General features: G+C 28.7%; 1 protein-coding gene across 1 annotated transcript in view; it reads right to left on the bottom strand.

Annotated features, from left to right (window-relative positions):
• The window catches only part of LOC136985228 (protein disulfide-isomerase A4-like), a 34,940-nt gene that overhangs the window by 7,483 nt on the left and 2,344 nt on the right, over positions 1-25,113 (bottom strand). Inside the window, exons 2-6 of the mRNA XM_067282461.1 lie at positions 21,318-21,450; positions 12,111-12,316; positions 6,893-7,031; positions 6,186-6,391; positions 1,102-1,254 (exon numbers count right to left, since the gene is read on the bottom strand). Of these exons, the coding sequence (XP_067138562.1) occupies positions 1,102-1,254; positions 6,186-6,391; positions 6,893-7,031; positions 12,111-12,316; positions 21,318-21,450 (837 nt within the window). The remainder of the gene's footprint in view (positions 1-1,101; positions 1,255-6,185; positions 6,392-6,892; positions 7,032-12,110; positions 12,317-21,317; positions 21,451-25,113) is intronic.

The following is a 25,113-nucleotide window of genomic DNA, read 5'->3' as shown; positions in this document are numbered from 1 at the left end:
ACAAACTTCTAGATGCATCCTTGAGAGGTACTGTAGATCTAGAGTACAGTACCTCTCATGACAAACATACCAAAGATCAACAAACAAAATTGGATGATGTCAAAAGAACAGAGGACAATAAGAAATCAAAGAAATGAAAGACAACAGATAACTACAAAGAGAGAATTAAAAGGAGTGGGAAAACTGCATTGCAATCAACAGCAGGAACAAACTTGCGCATGGCGAGTAGAGAAGATATTTTTAGTATCTGTTTGTGTGTTTTAATGTTGTTCATACTGGTTTCCACCAGCCCTATTTTACAAAGAAATATTACACTTTTAATTGTGATGGAATTGTCACCTGTGGACATTTTAGACTGTTTTACGTAATTTGGCAGAGGCATAGCCTCTAAAGAAAGGTCGTCTCTGATGTGGAGAATAGTTTGTTTCTGGTGACTAGACATGACGAGTAAAAAAGACATTTTTAGTATCTGTTTATATGTTTTTACATTGTTAATAATCATTAAGATAATTTGAGTTCATTTTCCAATGAGCTAATATACTTTTCATCAAAGATGCATATTCTTCCAACATATAGCAGTCTCTAATAAATACATTATTACAGACCAATGTAGTGGTACATTACTCATTTTGAGATTTATATTGTCTAGCATGTACATAATACTTTAATTAGAGAGTAGTAAGCTATTCAGTTTTTAATAAAATAATAAATATATTCAGGAATTTATAACCTGCAGAACAAATCATAAAATGGTACCAAATATAAATCAAACAGAATTATTAAAAAAAAATTTCAGAAGTTTTGTAATTCCATAATCAGATTGGAAAATGAAACAATTTAATATTAAATTATTGAGGAAAAATAGTTGGAATAATTATTTTTGATTTTTTAATTAATAAAAAGCACACACAAAATTTGTATTTTTTTCCCCCTTACAAATTTTCAGTATTTCAAAAATCTTTTTATTAGAAAAAAATAGTGAAATGTTATTTATTATTGAATGCTTTATTAATTTTTTAAATTATTTATTGAAATTCCTTCTTTAAAGGAATGAAAAATGTCGAAAATATTTTATTCTTTATACAAAAATGAATACCTTACCTGCTTCTATATATTCTTTGTAGAAATGATCTTGGTCTTTAAAATATCCAACAACAACTGGATCATTTTTCTTTAAATTATTTTCCAGAGATTTTATTGAGACAACTTCAGTACTAGGAGAACTTGCTTGTTCAATCATATGTTTCACAATTCCTAGAAATTTTAATATTTTCGAAATTTTATTTAGTACAGTTTATAGAATAAGATAATATTTGACCTTACAGAAGCAATTGATTGTTATATTTTAATTGAAGAAAGCCATATCATTAATTTTTTATTATATGTGCTTAAAAAGTAATATGTAATAACAATCATGTTAAATTTAGAGTAAAAATACATTTTGAGTTTATAAATAAAAGCAAAAGTATTGATTATGATTTAAGAAAGTGATGCAAAATATTAACTTCTATTATTATTATTTGGTCTCTGAAGGTCATGATTGATTCCTTAAATACAATACTGGCAAATAAATTTAAATAATGTTAAAAAATAATGAAGAGAAAAGTGAAAATCAATATTTCTGATTATACAAAATTAAATCTTGTTCATTAATAAATTTTCAATAGTAAGAGATTTGAATATTCTTATTTCATATTCTCTTAAAGGAAATTAAACTGAACCAAAGTTAAAATCAATCTCTTGCTTAACTTATAGTATATTTATTTACACAATCAAATCTGATTAATTCAAATTATTGGATAAATCAAATTCACTATCATTCACCTTATAATTTGTATATAAAAACAGTTAATTCAAATTTTTAATACAAATTTTGACAATTTTAAGCTAGTACATTGCATATTTAAAAAAATTAAACAAGAAATTAACATATAGTCAACAGATTTAAAGAATGTTCTGTAAACCTGTGAAGAATAGGCAAAATAGTCAATGTTTTATAGTTTTAGTAGTGCAAGTGTCTAGATAGCAGAGCTATTTAGCTACATTTTTACAACTTCTTAGCATGGACTTTACTCAAGTTTGTCTTTAGCTAAAAAGTTAAAGCAAATAAAGAAGTGGTTAAAAAAGTAAAAAGGAAATATGTTTCACTAATGAATGTGGAACACTGATAAACATTACAAACTTGAAGAAAATTAGTTCACTTTTCAAAACTTGACTATTTTGAATTTTTGATAATTCAAAATTATTTTGATTTCCTTGATACAATCAACAATAATAAAATAAAATGATTAAGCTTATCAAAAACTGCTAGAATTTTTATTACATTTGCTCCACTATCATATCTTTAAACAGAAGAATGAAAGAGTATTTCACTTCTATTAGTAAAAACAGCGAGAAGATTATTTCTTTAACACAATGATTACTGGAATGCTGTGATTATCATCATCAAAATACAGGAAAGTTAATCCTTAAGATTGTTAGAACATATATAATATTATCTAGATCAGCATTTCTCAATCTATGGGTCATGTTAAAATTTTAACAGATTGTGAAATGATACTACCTTCTGAAGAAATACTTGTTTTTACTGAAATATCCTCTAAGAACTAGGAACAATAAACGTATCTGTTACATACTGAGAATTTTAACAACTTTTTTCTTGTTTTCGTTTTCATCGAATGAATAAAATATTTTTTAAAACAATTAAAAGACCAAGTCGTTCCAAAAGGAGCCAGATAAAAGGAGCTGGAACCCGAAAAGATAAGGATGAATCATCACAAGACGTCATAAGATTTACCATTCCAATTTTAAGAAATTATTTGATTTTAATTGGTTTTCTGTGTGGTTTTTAAAGAACTCTTTTTAAAAAAGGGCAGCTAAGTAGCCTATAAAAAAGGTCTGGCTGTCTGATTTTGTTCTGGAACACTAAAAGAAGAATAAAAATGGTGATTGTCTAATTTTTGGAACAACTTGGTCTTTTAATTGTTTAAAAAAAAAAAAAAACCTTTTTCTTGTTATTATCATCATCATTTAGTAATAAAATTAAGATTATAGAATGCATTCATATAAAATTTCTCTCTCTTTTCTATTTTGAATAACATCAAAATAGATATTTTATGTAAGGTTGTAACCATAAAGCTATTTAAGTTGCAATGGTTTTGAAAATATTTCCTTGTTTATTCAAACTTTTAGGCATATTATCATGAATAAAAATAAATTATAAAAAAATAAATAACAGATGAATTTTGGTCACAAGTGGATCAATAAATAATTTTTAAAGATTTTTTTGTATGCACAAAATGAAATTGACAAAATCTTACAAACTGAAAACTACATTAAAAAAAAAAAAAAAGGAAGGTTCATTAAGTTTATAAAAATAAAATTTGTAATATTTTTCAAAGTAAAATAGACTCCTCAATAATTTTGAAACAGTCTGTTTTATTTAAAATCACTCTTCTCTGACTGCACTTAAATAATAACCAAACCTCAACACTAACCTTTGAACAGTTAAAGAATTAAAGATAGTGGTGGCTTTCTTTATATTAGTAGTTGTGTTAATGTATTTTTTTATTTATATATTTATTTATTCATGCATTATATGTATGTATAATGTATGCGTATATTTGTACAAGTATCCATATATATTGTAATTCTTTATTTATAGGCCTGCGCACTAAACATCTAAAAATTTAAACATTTAAAAAGTTCCAAAACAAATCTTGTTATAGAAATTCAGAATTATTCAATTTGTTGTTCCTAAAGAAAGTCATTCAAATGGCCAAAAACGTTTGAAAAGAGAATAAAAAAGGCTGCATTTTAAAGGTTAGTGTTGAGGTTTGGTTATTACTTACAATCATCAGTCTTACATTTTTAATAGTTAAATTTCAATAATAAACAGTTGTGAGAATACAGGCAAGGATAAACCCTCTAGCCATTAGAACTGTTAGTTCTACTCACTGGGTCACTGGATGGCATTTTTAGGAGGGCTAATAGTCGAGTGGGGAGAGTCACAGGTAAGTTTGATTGGTGTCCGTTTAAACAAAAGAACAGGCAAGTAGATTAACAAATAACAAATAAAATTTAATGAATATGAGAATAAAGTACATAAAGAAATAATCTATTACTAAATCGAATATCAACTCTTTACACTTTTAACTACCGAGAGAGAGTTTACAATAATACAGTAGAGAGTCATTAATCTGAACCCCGGTAATCGGAATCGCTGGTAATCGGAACAATTTTCAGTCAGACTGTGTCGTGCTGAATCGAATGTTTTTAATACTAGATTTACTTCTAAAGTATAATTTTTGTGTTTTTATACTCTTCAATATATTTATTTTGTTTGTACAAAATGAAGAAATAATTTTTAACGATATGATAGCCTCGATTATTATTATAAAAATTTTCGTTAGGCTTAAAATCGACGAAAATTCAACACAAAGCGACACGCAACAGAGAAAAATTTGAACATTGGACAGGTTAATATATTTTTTCGTACATAATCGGTAATCTGAACAAATCACTAATCTGAACAACCCCAGTCCCCAATTGATTCTGATTAACGACTCTCTACTGTATATATATATATATATATATATTAATACCTCTGTTCTAGAATAGTGTATTTAGTCTAGTTCAATGTGTAGAGCTTCTCTTCTGATATGGAGATGAAGAGAGAATGGGAGATGGATGATGGAGAGCCACAGTGGGACTATATACTCTTTATGGCATCCATACTTTCATGTGACAGTATTCGATCCTCCCTTGACTGCTGCCTTCCTCTATGGCCATCTGTGTTACTTTCTGTTGCTGTCCTGAGATTATGATTTATCTCTCTTTTATTCTAAATTTCTCTCCAATTGGGTTTTAGTATTTGTAACATCTGACAGGATATTATTTCTGATGCAAATGAACAGATGTTCATCAGAGATGAAGGAAGTTTTACTTCTCTTTCCATGAATTTGACAGACGTGTTAAATTTGACATCAATTTAATACTTTAACAAATTCTTGATAACTTTAAATTATTCTGGATTCTCACACAGTGAAATTGAAGTAAGTTATTTGTTACAAACCAAAATCCCTGTGAACTGCTCTTTAGAAATGCACTCAATGTTACATTTCACATGTAGAAGTTATCACCAATAATGCACAATTTTATTTCATTATATAATATACAGTGACACCAGTTTACCAAGTTTTTTAAAATTTTATATTATAAACATTTGGATCTAAAAATTTGCATCATGTTCCTGGATTTAAGATTTCTTACATTTGCCACACATATCATTGCTAAGTTTGACTAAATAAACACATCCTAAGTTAGATATTTCTGAACTATACTATTTTCACACTCATTGCTATTAGTTATTCTTTTTTATTATTATTAGAATAGTAAGTAGATTATTATGCTTGTAGAGTTTAATTTAAAACAACACTAAAAATTGCTTTGATTCTATTCAAAATCAATACTTTAAAAGATTCAATAAGTAGCTATCATTTTTTTAAAATATATTTTAATTTTTAAAATATTTGTTATTAACTGTGTAACTAATGAAATTTAGAATAAAAGGGAGATAAATCATAATCTCAGGGCAGCAACAGAAAGTATATTATTTCAAATTTGATATATTTAAACATATGTTAAAATTAGAGATGACTTGATTCATAACAGAAACATATGGGACTAACATTCTCGTTTCAGATGTTACAACCAACATTACATGTACAAGCTGATGTTGGCTTGACAGGCCAAAATTTTTGTTGAAAAAACACTGACTACCTTAAGAAGCCACTTTTTTTTTATTGTTATTGATTATATTTAAATGATGATGATGATGATATCAAGACTTATCCAATTACATAAATCTCCTGATATTGATTTTAAATCTCAAATGAATTAATAATTTTAAAATAATTTTCTACAGATAAATTTGAAAGTTTGTAATTAAAAGATATAATCTATGACCAAATTTATAATTTGATAAAAGTTAATTTTTAGTCCACTTCAAGTCTCAGTTTATGTGTTAGTTAAATGGAATAATACTAAAGTTTATCACCTTTTATATTAATTAATAAAAATTTTTTTAGTTACTAATTAATAAACAGTTAATAATTATTCTTTTTATTATAAATTCATTCATTTGTTTTTATTCAATAGAAAAATTAGTCTAACTTGAAAATTACCTGACTCATCTCTAGGACCATCATATGTATATTTTTGACCACGTCGGAAAATTAATAATGTAGGCCATCCCGAAACTTCATACTGATTTGCTAATTCTTTCTCAGCTATACCATCTACTTTTGCTAGAGGTATTGGTGGTGATCTATTTGCTAGTTGTCTTGCTGCACGTTCATATTCTGGTGCTAATCTCTTACAGTGACCACACCTGATAAAACACATTTAAATATTTGCATTATATTAAGTTTTGTTTTAAACAAACTTTTTTAAAAATCAAATACAGTAGAGCATCGATTATCCGACCCCCGATTAACCGACTTATCGGTTAACCGACCGCGTTCTAGTCGGCAAATTCAAATGTCCGCTAGTGATGTGGCGCTACAATATTTGGTTATGTCTTGGCTACTTTAATATTATTTTTGTTAAATTTTTGCATGTTTTAGCTGGCAGCACTGGCTCGACCATGAAAGGGAGACTAGTATTTAAACCAGGCCTAATACACTATACTAATAATGTATTTATTCATACTTTTCGGTTATCCGATTTTTTCAGTTATCCGGCCAACCCCAGTCCCCAATTAAGTCGGATAATCGATGCTCTACTGTATTTTGAATTCCTTAATAAAAATTTATAATAAAAAAAAAAATCATTTATCTACTTGATTTACAGTAACTATTATCTATTGTTTTACTTATATCTTTACACTTACCAAGGTGCATAAAATTCAACAAGAATAATTTCTGCTTTATTTACTGTTTCTGTAAAATTTTCTTTTGTAAGAAAAATAACCATTTCTGGTGGAGGTTTCCAGTTAGGATCAGCTTGTTCTTTCATATGTTCAACAATACCTTTATTTAAACATATAAAAGTTTTATATAATTATCTATAGAAAATGAAAGCACAGTAACTGTACAAGAAATTTCAATTATAACTCTTTTTTACATAAACATCTTATAGCAATTAAAATAAAGTTTTAACATTTTAAAAAATCAGAATATAAATATAAAATTTCATATTAAATTTTTACTTTTTATTATATTGATTAAATTTTCAAATATATATATATTTGAAAATTTATATATATATATAAATTTAAATATTAAAATACTATTTAACATTAATTTAATTACAACTTAATTACAAAACAAAGAATAAAATTAACCAAAAACAAAATGCAAGCGATAAGACATTCCAATGAGCTTTCCAATTTAAAGAGACTTTGCCAAAATAGTACTGATAGTTAAGATTCAGTAATTGTTAAATTTTACAGCATAACTGAAAAGTTTTTGTTACAAGTTCTCTTATCTGCTAGCTGAGAATATCAGAAGTCAGCTTTTCATTAAAACACAGAAACATTTTGTAAAACAAATTCCACAAAGTTTTAAAAGCCTGCAGACAAATTAACTGGTATTGTGAGAATACAGTAGTATGTTTATAAGCAAATAAAAGCAATATCAGTTTTTATCAAATGTTCAACTTACCAAAACAAAACGGATCAATACACAAACTAACTCTAAATGCCTAGACACTGACATGACTAATAAATTATTGAAAGTGGCTATTTATACATACAGTATATCGCGCAATGATCGGGAGTCGTGTCGCTCTCTCTCGCGTGTTTAACAGGCCATCCAGCAGATATTGATGCTGACATGCTTGCTATTGCTTGTGGTTGGCTAGTACTACGTGCCTCTTTGCAGCTTGTTCACTGAAATAAAAGGTTTTCTATTAGCCTAGCTAGTGACGGTCATCTCTCAGAGGGATAGGTTAGGTTAGGTTAGGATAGACGGTTAATGTTACCTTAGGTTCCAAGATGGCGGCTCATCTGCTTCCAGCAAGGAAACTGTGGGGACGCACGTTCTAACCTAACCTATTCTAATAATTTGGTTGCTAATAATTATGGTAATTTGTTAGAATAGGTTAGGTTAGGTTAGGTTAGAACGTGCATCCCCACTTCTTTGCTGGAATCAGAGACAAGCTGCCATCTTGGAACCTCAGGTAACATTAACCAGATAGACAAGCCATAGTACTAGCTGACCACGAGCAATAACGAGCATGTCAGCGAGTGAGGGGTCTATGAGGTGGAGGAGTGCGGGGGCGCGCGAAGAGAGCAACGCGACTCCCGATCATTGCACGATATACTGTATGTATAAATAGTCAATTGCGTATACATACTGTATGTATAAATAGCCTCATCCTAAATTATTAATGAATGTAGAGAAAATTACCAGAGAGAAGCTCCTTTCTGAATATTTTTATCTTGTAAACCACCTAGAGGTATAAGTGTACCAAGATTATTTGAGATGGTCAAAACTCACAAACTAGAATAGCCATTGTGAAGAGATAGTGGAGAAAACTTTTGTGCTGACCACCACATTAAAATCCTCCTTATAAACATCTAACAACTGTGCAATGCATATATTCATATTTACTCAACAATTCCTTAGATGTCATTAAAGCTCTATCTGAAATCAAACTGGATAAAGACAATATTTTGACTATTTTTGACTAGTAGCAGTCTTGGCACTTGCTAGGAATTGAATGTTACCCCCATAGACTTAAATATTGCATCTCCAAATGTAGATGATTATTTAGACATTTTATTCAACTATTATTTTATATGGATTCAAAACTTTTGTAGGCAAGAGACATATTTCAATGGGATCATCAATTTCAGCAGACAGCCAAAATAGTAGTTAAATGAACAGAGGATTCAGCACTCCAGATGTTGCTAAATATAGAGACAATATAAAATTACTATGCAGATACAAAAGAACAACTTATTATATGAAACAATGACCAACATATAAATGACTTTTTGAGGTTATTAACTCTACTGGTATCAAGCATGACATTGACCAAGTTAGCAAGTTCACTGTTAATTATCCAGATTTAACAATTTTTAAACCACAAGGAAAACAGTACACCAAAGTTTCTCATAAACATATAGTTATAGATATACACAATGGCATGTAAAGCAATATACAATATGCTTTATAATGTATGCATTTGTAGATGCTTTATATACAATGGCATATAAAGTATCTGCCATCCACTCTCTAACAGGGCCATCACCCATTCTTCCTTAACAGAACATATGAAATAAGAATTTAATGGAATTAGATATATAGTTGCTGCCCATGGTTTTCCAAGTAAGATCAATGAGGGATTAATTACCTCATATTTTAATAATATCATCATGAGTCATCATGAAAATTGTAATTATATGCAAATGAAATGGATAACTTGAATCGCCACCAGAAAGCTATGAAGCAGTTATAAATTGGCTAAGGACTTGATATGGTGAGAAGATTCTCTTGTTTTTAATGTAAAAGCATCAGATCCTCAAATAAAAGGCTGACATTTGATACTGTATTTAACTTTGTGAATTTTTACCTATTATTTGTCTTTTAATGAAGTTTTTTCTTCAATCCAATGTAACTGTTACTTCTGTGATGGTGTTAAACGGTTATTTATCCCTTTAACACCATCACAGAAGTACACCAAATAGTACACATGTCCTGTCAAATATCATACCTGTCTGCACTTGGACTAAAAGTTTAGTTATTAAGAATTATTATTCTATATGATCTATCAAATTGATCTTCACTTTCTAAATAGAGAAAAACATTAAGAAAGTCAAATCTAGAGGGATTAACTGGCAAATACCTGGTATTAATTATTGCTTCATATATAAAGCATGAAACTTCGATAGATGTTTGACTTCTGTCATGTTGAAGCCAAATAAAGACAAAGATATGGGTAAAACTGAAGTTTATATGATCAAATTTACCAAATACCACACCACAAGAATTTATACTACATTCACTCTAATATTTATTCTTTAAGCAGAAGAGTAAAAGAACATTTTATCAGTAAAAATGATAATTTTGCAAATAATTCATTAGCACAATGGTCTGTAGATCAAGGTGTTAAAGTACATTGGCATGCTATTATTATTACTGAAACAAGATGAGGCCACCCAATTAGATTTAGAGTACATATTTGTTCATGTATTATCAGGGGCAAATTCTCTGGGATTGCTTAGCATGCACCACATGTCTAAGAAAAAGTTTTGACTGTCAATATACTTTTTATATGAGAACAAATATGCCAATAATAATTTATTCTAACATGTAAACTCTTTTATCATTTGTGTTTGCTTTTACATTGACAGCTAGCAGCTAGCCATTTTAAGTCAGTGTGATACTTGCGGGAACTCAATCACTTGCTCATATGGAGGTTTGCCGCAGCAAACAAGTGCATATGTATGACGTCATTCGAAGCATTTAACATGGCCAGATTGTATCAAAAGCTTGTGGTACCCAGTCAGCATACATGTATTGTGTACATGGGCAGATCTACATAGAGATTAATAGGGCTTAAGCCCTGGGACCCCAGTGTCAAGGACCCACAAAATTTGAATTATCATCCTAAATTTTTAATACTTTTTCACTATAATATATTTCATATATTTCATGTGTAGATATAATGGGCTTTATTATAGTCCATACTTTTTTATTCACACCAAATAAAGTTTCTGCCTATTGTTTAGTGCTAGAGATAGGCCTATTACTCTTATTATAACTTTCAGCCATGCCCAAAAATTTTGGTCAGGATTTGCCCCTGTATATTATCTAAACTTTAATGCTAGAGATGCGTTTGATTGGGATAAATTTAGGCTGCATTGTTAGACAACACAAAAACTTCTCTTTTAATCACATATATAGTGGATAAATTTGATTAACTGTAAATACATGTTTTTTGCTGCTTATTAATATGATTATTTTCACACTTTGATGAAAATTATCACCTAAAAGATTATAAGAACATAATGTGTAACTTAAATGTGCAATTTTAATTTTTGGTTAATTTTATTCCTTACTTTTTAATTAAGTTCTAATTAAATTTATCTTTATTAGTATTTTAATATTTATATTTATGTATTAATTTGAATTTAAATAGTTGTTTGATTCTATAACATTTGACATTCTAAGAATTAGTTACTGAAGCTGACCTGAAAACCATTTACATATAATAAAACATTTGGCTACCTGAAAAAACTGAATTTTTATTTTTACAATGCAATGCCAAGAATTTTGCAATTTTAATATATATATTATATTATATCTCAGTCCAAAAGATAATGATGTCTAAACATTACTAGCTACACCATAATATGTTTCATACAGTAGTGAGAAATTCATAGTTTTAAGAAGGGGCTCAAAAGTGCCATTTGTTACATAATGATATTAATATTAATGTTAAAATTTATATGTTCTAAATTTAACACATGCCTTCTAATCAGAACAAATTAACATTAAATCTTTAAAAATAACAAGTGCACTCCAATTAGAACATATTAGACAATGAAAAACATTTTTGTCACTTCTGTTATTAATAAAATGTATATTTCTAAACATCTCTAATAAAGTCTTGCACCCCAAGTTGAGAATCCCGCTTCCTTACTATATTATTCTACAGAAACAAGAAATTATTATTTTTTATTTTCTCCAAATACTCTAAGAAACTGTCATTATTCTTTACATTTAACTTGTTGAAGAGAATGGCATACCGAAAATCAGTTTTTTAAGTAAACATAATTTATGAGAATATTTTGTGTTTTTTCTCATGGAGAAGGCTCAAACCTGAAAAACACCCCCATTCCTATGCATTTGGTTTCCTATTATAATTATTCTAATGTGTTGATTTCAAAATACTTGAAAGCTGTTTTTATAGTTAGTGTTACAAAAGCAATAAACAAATAGGCCTAATTATTGTGTGAAGTGTTATATCCCAAATAACTGCTACCAGATTAAAAGTGATTTAATTTTTAAATATAATTAGGAAACTATGTTCTGTCAATAAATTTGCTGTAAAATTTTGCTGTTTTCTGGTGAACAAGTATGATAATAAAAAATACAAACCTAAAGCACTTCTTGGTCCTTCATATGGATATTTTACTCCTTTACGAAATATATACAAAGTAGGATAACCAGAAACATCATACTGAGATGCTAATTCAGTTTCAACTGTAGCATCTAATTTAGCCAAAGGGATAGGTGGGGTTTCTTCTTTTAACATTTTTGCAGCTTTAGCATATTCAGGTGCTAAAGCTTGACAATGACCACACCTATAACAATAAACTATTTTAGAAACTTGCATTTATATATTACTATATAACTATATATTACTATATGTTTAATATAATAAAATCTTTAAATTTAATACTTAAATTTAAAGATTTTATTATATTAAATATATGTATATAAATATATCATATATTATAAATTATGCATAAATTTAGCCAGTAACATGTTTTAGTAGAAATATATTTATCATAAAATATTTTCAAAATTTAAATGATAGCAAAATACATAATGAGATCTTTTGTAATTAATCATATTTCTCTCTACAATTAATACAATCTTAACATAAAAAATAATAAAATCGTTATTTTCCAAAAGTTTAAAATTCGCAATAATCTTTTGATGAAACTTTAACTCAATGAAATTCTCATTTCAAATCATTAACATACAAAGAAACTTAAAAAAAAATAAAATTAACAGGAAACAGAGAAAAGGAGGATTTCAACTTGTTCAAGAAATATCAATAGTTTTCTTTATTTTTCTACATAGTTTCTATTTTTTTTTTTTTATTTCCAACAAGTTGTTAAGCTTGAAATTAAATTCAACTAAATACTTTCTATTTAAATTAAAATTACTTTTTATATATCAATATAAATAAATAAAAACATTAATATATAATTAATTTATTAAAAATATAATGTTATTTTATTAACTTAATCCAACATTTCAAAAATATAAAAACTACTAATAAATCTGTCAATAAGTTTCTTAAAACATCCAAATCATAAATACAGTAGACTCTTGATTTAATAGACTTCAGATTTACCAAAATAAATATTTTGTCCTAAAGGAAAACTTTAGAACTTTTTCTTTTCATGAATAGAGCACAATAACAGACTGGGCCAACGTATCAGCATTAGTGATGAAAACATTATATAGTTTTTGGCATGTTTAATTAATTTAATTAAAATAAAATTTGGTTCCTGCCATAAATTTATTTTCACATTTTTAAAAAATGTTTTAGTAGCTTGTAAGAATATAAATTACTCTCAACTTAGTTCAAAAAAATGAAAAATATAAATTTGTTCATTTCATTGAATGAAATGTAATCTTGAAAAATGTCTAATTTATTAGCTAGGTAGCACAGGCAGATGAGACCATGGGAAATTTCCAGGAATTGATGGGACTGGTCCTTTTTTCTCTTTATATTCATAGGCACTGGCACCAGAAATCAGGTGGTGAATACCAATGTAGCATAAGCCAAAATATTCATCAAATTTAGTTTAGTTAAATTTAAATTTAATTAATTTTTAGGCTTTAACTGCACAAAATAAAGCTTTTCAAAAAAATTGAATCATACATTTTTTTTTTAAGTTTGATACATGTATTCCTAAAGCTAACTTCTAGCAGCCAGCTGCAGAATAATCAATGAATGAACTAAAACTCTACTTCTGGTATAACATGGAATATAATGTGCTGTCTTTTTAATTAATTTTTATATAAACAAGTGACTTATTGGTGATTTTATGATTAATCCAAACTAAGCAGATAGTAAGCAATAGGAACTATTCTTATTCCTGCAATTTTGCAGAAGGAATCAAAATAGTTCCTATTAGTGTTTCATTTTTATTTATGATAAACATAAGATGTTTAAAAAAAATTTTATATATATAAACATGAACAACAACCAAATTTATTTGTATTGTAAAATAATTTGGCAATACAAATAAATTTGGTTGTTGTTTAGAATATACAGTATATATATTTAGAATATTCTAAATTAATATAATTTATTTCTGATTACTAAATTACCATGAAATGGCAGTGTAACCACCTATCTCTGGTCAAACTAATTTGTATTTGATTATTTACTAGCCTTAAAATAGCCTGTTGGCTAATCCAATGAATTTTTTGAATTTTTATATACAGAAATATGTTTTGTAGACATTATCTCCTTAATACATAATAGTTAAGTCTACTTCAATTTCACTATGATGTAGGAATATATTATGCTTATAATCATAAAAAAAAAGAATTGAAAAATTAAACATTTCAAACTTTCATTTTTATTTAAGGATCTTTTAAAAAGATATAAAATTAAAGCTAACTAAAATTTGAATAACTATATATTAGAACTAACATTATTTGATATTTGAGTTCAGTAACTTGAAAAACTACACTGACAATAGTAGAAATGCCAGGAAATAGTAGTAGTAATAGTAAAGCAGTATATGTTTATAGTGTTATTAGTGTTTGGTGTGAATTATGATTGCAGGCAAAGTATAGAAAAGGCATCAAGCAGGTTTGCATTAGATTAGTACTTATTTCTTTACTAATCAACAGATTAATAGAGAAATTTAAATACATATAACATGGTCAATGATAAAAGTACTGCTGCTAAGAATAGATCTGTCAAACCATCAAAAAATATTTAATATGTTGTGCAAGTACTGATATGAATTTCCACAAGTGATAAAATGTATTGCTTAGTAACTTAACTTAAAAAAATAATCAATATAAGGAATAATTTAAAAATATATGAAATAGTATATAATAAATTTAAATGTAGCAAGTACTTGTTATATTTGAATTTAGCCAATAAAGCTAGCAGAGTTGGCATCTGTAGCATATTTGTAGAAGCTTTAAGATATTTGTGGAAGACATTCTAGTAACCCTAACAAGGAGAAGGCCAGATGTTTGGGATTCCAGTTTGAACAAAACATGGTGATCATGTAGCCCTAAACACAAATAGCTCCCTCTCCAAATAATAGGATCCACTTCTTAAGAGTTTCCAAAATATTGGCTTCTGAAAATTGAGTGTTTAGCTTATGTGTTTGGAAGTTTCACCTCTTCTTAGAAGGGTGATGGCCAATTGAAAATTGAATAAGATGCTAGGCACTGGAGCTGCTTAATGTAGGTTTTAAGTCCCTGCAATTTTAGTATTTTTTTTTTTTTGTGTGACATAATTATTATATTTTACCATTATTATTGCTATTATTATTCCTCACGTTTAAAACTCATAAAACAAGCTTTAAACCTGATGTCATTTCTTGTTTAGCAAAAAAGAATTCTTTGTAGATTTAACTCTTTTATGTCATTAAATAAAATCTTTTATTTCTTCATATTTTCACATATTTATGCTCTTGATTACATACTATATCACCACAAGTGAATAAGCTTCAGACGTTACTGCTCATGGACAAAAAGGACAATTCTGATATGAAAATAAGGTAGTATAATCACAGCTTTTTTTATTGTTAATGTTATGGACAATTTCCTCATGAACTCATGTTTGTTACATTTCAAATATGACAATACTACCATATCCAAAAATAAATATTAAGAAATAAAAATTTTATTTAATGACATAAAAGTGTTAAATCTACAAAGAATTCTTTTTTGCTAAACAGGAAATGACATCAGGTTTAAAACTTGTTTTATTAGTTTTAAATGTGAGGAATAATACTGGCAATAATAATGCTAATGATACGATAAAATAATAAAATAATTATATTACATACAAAAAAACAAAAACACTAAAGTTACAAAGGCTCAAACCTACATTGAGCAGCTTTGGTATCTAGCATCTTATTCGATTGGCTATCACAATTCCAAGAGGTGAAACTTCCAAACACATAAGCTAAACATTCAAATTTCAGAGGCCTGTTTTTTCAGAAATGTTTGAGAAGTGGTTCTATTATTTGGACAAATAGCTGTTTGTATTTAGGGCTATGTGCTTACCAAGTTTTGTTCGAATGAAAAACCAAAATGTCCGGCCCTCTCCTTTTAAGTCTGATTTAACAATGATACCTAGATAAGAATATGAAAATCAAAATCTGTGCACTTCAAATGAATATCTGTGTAGCATAATGAAGATGCCTCCCAAAATGCATAATATGGCGTGCATTATAAACATCTGATATTGTACGGCCAATGATTTTTTGATAATATTGTGAATACTGATCAATAACTATGGAAGGAAGAAATTTCCTTCTATTCAAAAATGTTTCTCCAAAATATTCATTTAATTGGCCACTATAAAATTAAATAAGTAAGGATATATAACTAAAACATAGCAAACTTTTTCTTCTTCAAAAATCTTTTTATTCAAGAAAAAAATTTCCAGTTTTTTTTTCCATAATACTATTAATTAATAACAGAAAGAGATCCATTTTGAACTCCATCAGTGATTTGTTTTCCGTCACTGTGAGTAAGTTTATGAAAGTAGTCAATAGTTGCATATTGACTATTTCCATAGTCAGTAGTTGCATTCTTTAAGACATGCTAAGACGAATTGTTTCAACGCATCTGAAGTTTTTGTTTAAATTTTATGTGCTTTTTCAATACTATATTTTTGTCAGAAGATAATCTTCTGTCAAGTAGTAACTTGTCAAATAGTAGTAGCAAGAAGTATTAGAATTAATTTGATAATTACTAAATTCAAAAATATGATTCATCATTGTAAACAATATGTTTTCGACTGCTGACATGAAACTGATTCTCGCCCAGTGCTTGGAGTCACACTTTGCTGAAATAACTTAAATGCATCAAAGTTTTCAGAGCAGAATCAACTTTTTATTAGAAAACCCATGCTTTTCTAATATTCGACTCATGTGTGGCTGTGAAATTTCAAATTCAGCTGCAATTTTGGACTGAACATAATTTTCCATTGAATTTTTTCAAAATTTTTGATATGTTATTGTTTTGTCATTTTAATCTTGAATGGCCATTTCCATTTTTTTCATCAATGGATTTTCCACTCTAAAGTAATCTCCATATCTGGTATCTTCTCAACAATTTTGGTGTTCTCCAGATCTTCAACAACTTGTCTTACGGAACACACACATAATGATCATTTTTGAATAGTGTGTAGATTCCTGTGTTCTGATGCATGCATAGTGAACAGTTTCAAATAACCTATTCAAAATTCACAAACATGTTGTTTTCAGATAGAGATATATCTAATGTATAAATAAAACTATATTTCCTTACTGAAGAGACAATATAAAATAAAATAATCAACCATTCCAACTTCAGTACGCAATGCATTAATTATAGGGACGCTGATGGGCTTTCCACAGCTTGGAAATCTTTGTGCGATGATTTGGGCTAAACATAGAAGTACGATAAATCCTAGAGCTGATATTGTTTTAAATCTTTAATGACGGATGAAGGCATTTGTAAAGAAATATAGCGATAATCCGTGATTGGTTTAAACCGCATGTTGTTTTTTAGTTTCGTTTTTATTTTTTGTTTTATTTTTATTTTATTTTTATTTGTTGATGAAATATTGACATAATTTTGTAAATTACGATAATCCTGTTTATTTTATTTTATTTTATTTTTATTTTTTATTTTTTATGTATTTATTTATTTATTGTAATCGTACCGTTAATTTATGTAATATTTGTTCGAATTTAATATTAGTTCGAATTTCATATTTAATTTAAAGATGTAACTGAAGATGGACGCTTAATGCGTTTGAAAACGTTCTTAGGATTAAAGAATTTTTGCTGAAGTTGGAATGGTTGATTATTTTATTTTATCTAATGTATTTCCATCTGAAATTTGTTGCTGTTCTGTCATAAACTTAAATTTTTCTACCCTCAATCTTTCCTTCTAATGTGAGAGGCTTGAGATATTGGGTTTGGTTTGATGTTTATTTGTGAGTTTGAGGATTTCATATTTTTCTCCCCTCAGTAAGTGTCCACAGTATGCTAGTTTTCTCCTCTTTATTATTTTTATTAATTCTCTTGTAGTATCTGCCATCTGTAACACCCTGTCATTAGTGGTTCTGCTAGTCCACTTGATCTTCAACATTCTTCTGATTGCCCACATCTCAAAGGCCTCAATTTTCCTCTCCATATCTTTTCATAGTGTCCATGCCTCACATCCATAAAGCAAAATGGGCCAAATGTAGCATTTTAGCATTTTTAGTCTTAATTGTACATTTAGTTTCTTTTCATACAGAATGTTTTTCATCTGGTTAAACTTGTCTTTAGCTTGTCCAATTCTGCTTTGGATTTCCTTTGATACATTATTGTTTGAATAAAATCTTTTCCCCAAATAACAGAATCTATCTACTTCAAGGTTCTCCCCTCTGAATTTCATCTTTATTGTGTACTTAACTTTACTTATGCACATTGTCTTATTCTTCTTTGTATTTACTGTATGTCCCACATTTCTTCAATTTTTGATACTAGTTCATTTAACAGTATTTGTAGTTCTTTTTCTCATGTAGTGAAAATGACTATCATCTGCATATCTGAGATTGTTAATGCTTATCCTGTTAATCTTTACACCTTCTGTTCTATCTTCCAGGGCCTCCCGCAATATGTACTCAGCATACAAATTATATAGGATTGGTGAAAGTACACAGCCCTGTCTAACCCCTCTAACCCCTCTTTTCACTTCAATCCATTCAGATTCTTCATTTCCCAATCTAACTTTTGTTTTCTGATTCCAATATGCATCTTTAATGATCTTAATGTCTCTTTTGTCTAGTCCTAGGTTACAAAGTATTTCAAGTAGTTTATCATGCCATATCTTAAATGCTTTTTCATAGTCCAGAAAGCACACAAAAATGCGGACATTCATATCAATTGTTTTTACAGTGATTTGAGAGAGAGCAAAGATTGATTCTCTTGTGCCAACTCCTGTTCAAAATCCAAATTGAGAATTATTGATGTTACTTTCAATTTTGCCATATATTCTGTTGTGAATGATTTTTAGTAATATTTTGCTTATATGGTTTAGCAGTTGTTCTGTGTTTACAATGTTTAATAGTTCCTGTTTTCTTGGGTATAGGTATCGTAATAGAATAGTTCATTTCATCTAATGTCTTCCCTTTTTTGTATATGTTATTCAAGATGTCTGCTAATGCATCTATTCCTTCATCACCTATATTTTTGATAAGTTCAATGGGAATTCCATCTGGTCCAGTTGCCTTACCTTCATTCATGTTTTTAATTGCATGTCTCACTTCTTTTACCATAATATCTGAGCCTTCATCTATCTCAGGTTCTTCGAAATACCTTTGGTCTTCAAAAAGTATTCGAATATATTCCTCCCATGAATTTTTTATTTCTACCAAATCTGTTGTTATTTTGCCATCTTTTTTCCCTACACATCCTGTTCTTAGTGGAAATTTTTCTGTTAGTTCCCTAATCTTTTTACGTAGGTCTTTGGAATTATGGTCTCTCTCCAATAACTCAATTTTCTCGCATTTAATTTTTAGCCAGTTTTCTTTTGCTCTTACAATTTCTTTCTGTATTTGTCTGTGTATATTCATATACATTTGATGATTTTTATTTTTATACTTCTTTCTTTTGTCCATGAGCTGTAAGATTTCATTTGTCATCCATGGCTTATTCTTTTCAGTTTTTTTTATATCCAATTGTTTTCTCAGCTGCATTAACAATTGCTGATTTCAGTAAAAAATACTCTAGATACAGGAAAACTTCTGTATTGATTACTGATAATTCTGTATGCTGATAGTGTGCACATTGAAAATGTATTTTACAAAATTATAGTCTCCTAAGGTTACTGAACTTGGACAGCAAATAATGTAATACAGTAGAGCGTCGTTTATCCGAAAGCCATTCAACCAAAACGTCAGTTAACCGAAAGCATTCCAGTCGCACTGTGTCATGCTGAATCAAACGTTTCTGATACTAGATTAACTTCCAAAATATAATTTTTTTGTTTTTATATTTTTCAATATATTTATTTTGTTTGTACAAAATAAAGAAATAATTTTTAACAATACAATAGCCATGATTATTATTCTAAAAAATTTACATTAGGCTTAACATTGACAAAAATTCAACACGAAGTGACATGCAACGGGGAAAAATTTCAACATGGGATAAGTTAATATATTTTTTCGTACATAATTGGTTATCTGAAAAATATGTTATCTGAACAACCCAGTTCCCAATTAATTTGGATAAATGATGCTCTACTGTATATAATTTCAAGAATACAGTCAATTAAGATGAGCAATTATTTATTTTGACAATGTCACAATAAATATTTAATTTATTTAATTTAAAATATATGCTAATTATAATTGCCTTACAGTCCTTCTAAGTTATTTTTAATTGTCAACTTGGACATTGCTCATTACTAAAACTTTACACTGGTGTTTTAATATTGACTAGTAATTTTCTTTGAACTAAATTACTACAGGTGATATAATAAAAAAAATTTGTTTTTTCTGAACTAATTTTCATTCTTGTGTCAATATTAAAACACCAGTGTAAAATCCTAGTAATGAGCAATGTCCAAGTTGACAATTAAAAATAACTTAAAATATATGCTCTCCACCTAAAATTAGTACTGTAGTGACTTGCACCTGTACATCATACTTTTCTGTTAGTAATGGAGTTGTGCCGATCATCTATCTAACTCCTTTCAGGGGAAAAGTTTTGAATTGAAATAATGTGACTTCTGGTTTGCATTGGAAGTTCAATTGGGACCTCATACCCCTAAGCTTTCCATATCTGGTCTTGGCTTTCATCTATCTAATTCCATTCTTGAGATTATGGAAGAACAGACAGATAGACAACAATGGAAATTTATAGGTCTACAATATTTTCAAACTGCAGCCCAACAAGCATTTTTTGTTTTTTAAGAAGATTCTATACATCGTGAACATCTAAAGAAAAAAACAAAACATTCTATGATAAACTTAAAAGTAGCAACACCACCTTAACAGTTAAACATTTATGCCCAAACAAATGTTTTCAATTTGCTTTACAAATCGTCCTCAGGTTACATTACAGAATACCATAAAAGAATAATTTAAAAATCAAATACATTACAAATCTTTTTAATGGTTTATTTGTAATGCAAATCAATTTTTATACAAGATGTATTTAAGTTACATTTTAATCAATTTCCAGCTTCATCAACTATTTTTATAATCAAGACATAATAATTTATATATTCTCAAATCAAAAGTATTAACATATATATTAATATGATGAAATATGGGTCAAATTTATTTGAAACAATCTATTTATCTAATATATTAATACATACCATGGAGCATAAAATTCTACCAATATTATATCTCTTTGCAAGACAACTAAATCAAAATTATCTTTATTTAATACAATAACATCATCATCTTCAGGTATGTTGACAGTTCCACGACCCTCAACAATTGGAATATCTAAGAAGTAAATATTATATGTTAATATGCAAATGATATAATATATAATATTCTTATATATATATATATATATATATATAATTGTCTCCAAAATTCAGGAGCGTGTTATAGTCCATAGCGTCTTATAGATATTTCTTTTTTAAAAATTGCTTAAAAATTAAGGTGCGTCTTATAGTCTGTAGCGTCTTATACTCCGTAAAATACGGTATATATATATATATATATATATACCGTATTTTACGGAGTATAAGACGCTACAGACTATAAGACGCACCTTAATTTTTAAGCAATTTTTAAAAAAGAAATATCTATAAGACGCTATGGACTATAACACGCTCCTGAATTTTGGAGACAATTTTTCGAAGAAAAAAGTGTGTCTTATAGTCCGTAAAATATGGTATATATAACTTGTTATCTCACATGCACACACACACACACACACGTTAACAAATCTTAATACAGGTAACCCCTGTATAACACGGGAGTTATGTTCCAAAAAATTGCCGTGTTATGCGAATCCGTGTTATACAAAACAAAGAACTAGTGCGAAAAGGGGGGTTAGGTTCCAAAAATTAAAAAAACATGCTGTTAAATCCTTTAAATTGGATTTATGATTCACAAAAGGCCGATGCAGGCATCGGGGCATACAAAATTACAAATAAAATAATAATATACTAAATATTATACTGTAAAAATATAAAATATATATAAAATAATTTATATTGTTAATTTAAATTAATTGCTAGGGGCGCCCCTAGTGGCCATTTTTGTCATACAGTGATAGAATCCAGTTTTTCAGCTTTATATAGTAGATTTTTTAATGGGTAAAATACTTATTTAAGTAAATGTTTTACCAGAGATTATTCATCCTATATGATGATCTCAGCATGAAAATCATCAACTGGTAACAGTTTTTAATACATTTCATGTTGTACGAGGGTTTTACCTAATTCCCAAACCATGTTAGAGTGAACCTGTGCTATAGAAGTGCCATGTTATATGGGGGTTACCTGTACACCAATTATAGAAATGAGGCTCAAATTTTCTAGTTTTAAAAATTCATAGAAAATTAACAAATCCAATTTTTTAAATTCTGAACTGCAGGTTAATAAAGAATTAAATAAGATTCTAATGCAACAAACCATTGGGATTCTAATACAACAAACTATTATATTCTAACTGCTTTGGTTTTTGAGAACTTTTTGAAAAAGGAGAATTTTCTCATGGAAAATGCATTATATTTTAAATGCCTTCTGCTGGAAATCATATGTATAACCAAAGAGGTTAAAATCATCCTTAAACTCCAGATTTCTTAAAATCCTATTATGGAAATGAGTTTTTGACTAAATATGTCAAACCTACAGATCAAAAAACTGCTAATAAAAGCCATGAGTTAGATGAGCTTCAGATGCTGACCACGGAGTATGGTCAGCAATCTGCAGCTCTAGAGCCACATTCAGCTCATTTAAGAATAATATGTGGCTCCCATGCCTCCTCTACATAGAATACCTCCATTGATAGATCAGCAGAAATTTGCTAATGTAAGATGTTACAATGAAGTAATATTACATCTTAGCAGAATGGTTATTGTAAGATATCTATATTCTATAAGTAAGGTAACCAACCGTCCTCCCTCAGGGAGGACAGTCCTTCTTTTGTAAGTTCTGTCCTCCCTCGAAAAGTGTTCTCCTACATGTCCTCCTTTTTGATATTTGAAGATTACTCTGTAAATCTCCATATTCAATTGATGCTGAGCCAATTCGTTTCATGTAATGTGATATGATGTGTTTGTATTTGACATGACGGTTCATCAAGGCTTGGTACAGTGCAGCAAAATGCGATTAAGAAATGCATGTGCTTTGCATAGGAGACCTTGAGAGAGTTTGTTGCATGCAAGTAGCTTTATTTACTTCTTACCAAAACATAACATGGCACATACGCATACAGTAGAGATTATTATAGTGTATTATTGTTGCAATGAATAAAATGTTTCTTTTATTTACAATATTTTTTCCTTCAATTTATTTGTGTCCTCCTTTTCATTGTAAAAAAGTTGGTCACCTTACTATAAGCCAGGGGTGGGCAAGCAAGAGTTCAGTGGGAGCCAAAATGTAGGTTTTGCAAAATGCATGGGAGCCGCAGTTCTGTACTGTCGTGGCACGCAGTACAGCACAGTATGGTGCTGTACCAGTGATAGTATGGTAAGGTGCGCGATTTCATTATATAATATAAATATAATATAAAACAAATATTAAATTTTTTTAATAAACATAATTTCACAAAATTATAAAAATAAAAATAAAAAACAGAAATTAACACTTTCAGCAAGAGCCGCATATAACTCAAAAAGAGCCGCATTTGCCCATATCTGCTATAAGTTATACATAAAGCAGTATAACAATATTTTTTGTACTGATGGCCATTTACTTTAGTATCATCAAATCAGTTTTATGCAGATTACATTTATAAATGCTTATGTCAGTGAAAATTCTCTTTTTTTTTTTTTGTAAAATAATTACAGCTTTCATACTGAAATATATATTTTAAAAGCTTATGAATAATTATGTGTGGCTCTACTATGCCACACATTACATAATGAAAAGATAGAAATTACATTACAATTGTTCACAAAAATTTGTAATAGCAATCTGAATACAAAATGACTATCTTACACATGAATTATTATCCTCATCTCCATCAAGGTTGCATTTCAAGGTATATACTGTTCCACTTTAGGATTTGATTGTAAGCTTTAAAGTAGGGATTACAAATTTACCAACCTTTTTATTACTTGGTAAAATGATAAATTTTTAAAATGTTATCTGTTTAACAGTAAATTATCAGTAATTTTTAAATTTTCCCTCTAAATGCAAAAATTAGTACAATAGTGACTCCAAATGTGAAAATTAGTATACTGATTAGTGAGTCAGAAACTAAACAAATATTAATGCATAAGGTCAAATTGAATTCCCTTTCTTCTATTTTGAAAAGAAAGTTTTGTTATTTGAAAAACAGAACATGATATAATTTTTTAAACTCTTTTTTAAACTTTTAAAATTTTTTTTAAAAATGCTTTCTGCCCTGTGGGCAGTAAGAGGACCTTTTTTAACAAGCCCATTATGGGTTTGGCCAGGTCCACAATGAGGCAGCTGGATGATGAGGGACAGGGCTCAAAATATCTAGATGGACCACCCCCGAAAAATTCCTGGGGATTTTCTACCCATCCAGATTCAATCCCAGATTCCCAGAGGGGTGGAATGCTACCTTACCACTCGGCTATCTGGCTGCCAGTTGCTGTGGTTAAAAAGTGGCCACTGAAAAACACTCACATTCAAATAAATTTGTTCCATTTTGTGCTCAACTAAAATTGTTTTTGGCACTCTAGGTAATACAGGTAAAGGAACATATTGCCAAACTGTCCAGTGGTTTATCTATCTTTACAAAATTTTTCAGTAAAAAAAATATCAAATTACCAGTATATTTTACCAGTAATGCAATCTCTACTTTTAAGCTTTTACTTTCTCAGCTGATTACGGATATTCTGTGAGATACAAGCTTCTCAATTTCTTGTGATGAGTCAAGTGATGTCAATGATGTTTTATAAGTCACTCTTATGACTAAATATGTTAATTCTGAATAACTGGAAGTTGAGCTTATTGAATT

This window comes from Centruroides vittatus, unplaced genomic scaffold (assembly GCF_030686945.1).
Source record: "Centruroides vittatus isolate TY-2023 unplaced genomic scaffold, ASM3068694v2 contig_955, whole genome shotgun sequence".
In the NCBI taxonomy this organism is placed as follows: domain Eukaryota; kingdom Metazoa; phylum Arthropoda; class Arachnida; order Scorpiones; family Buthidae; genus Centruroides; species Centruroides vittatus.
Note: the sequence above shows the minus strand (reverse complement) of the source record. Positions and strands in the feature narration are given on the sequence as shown.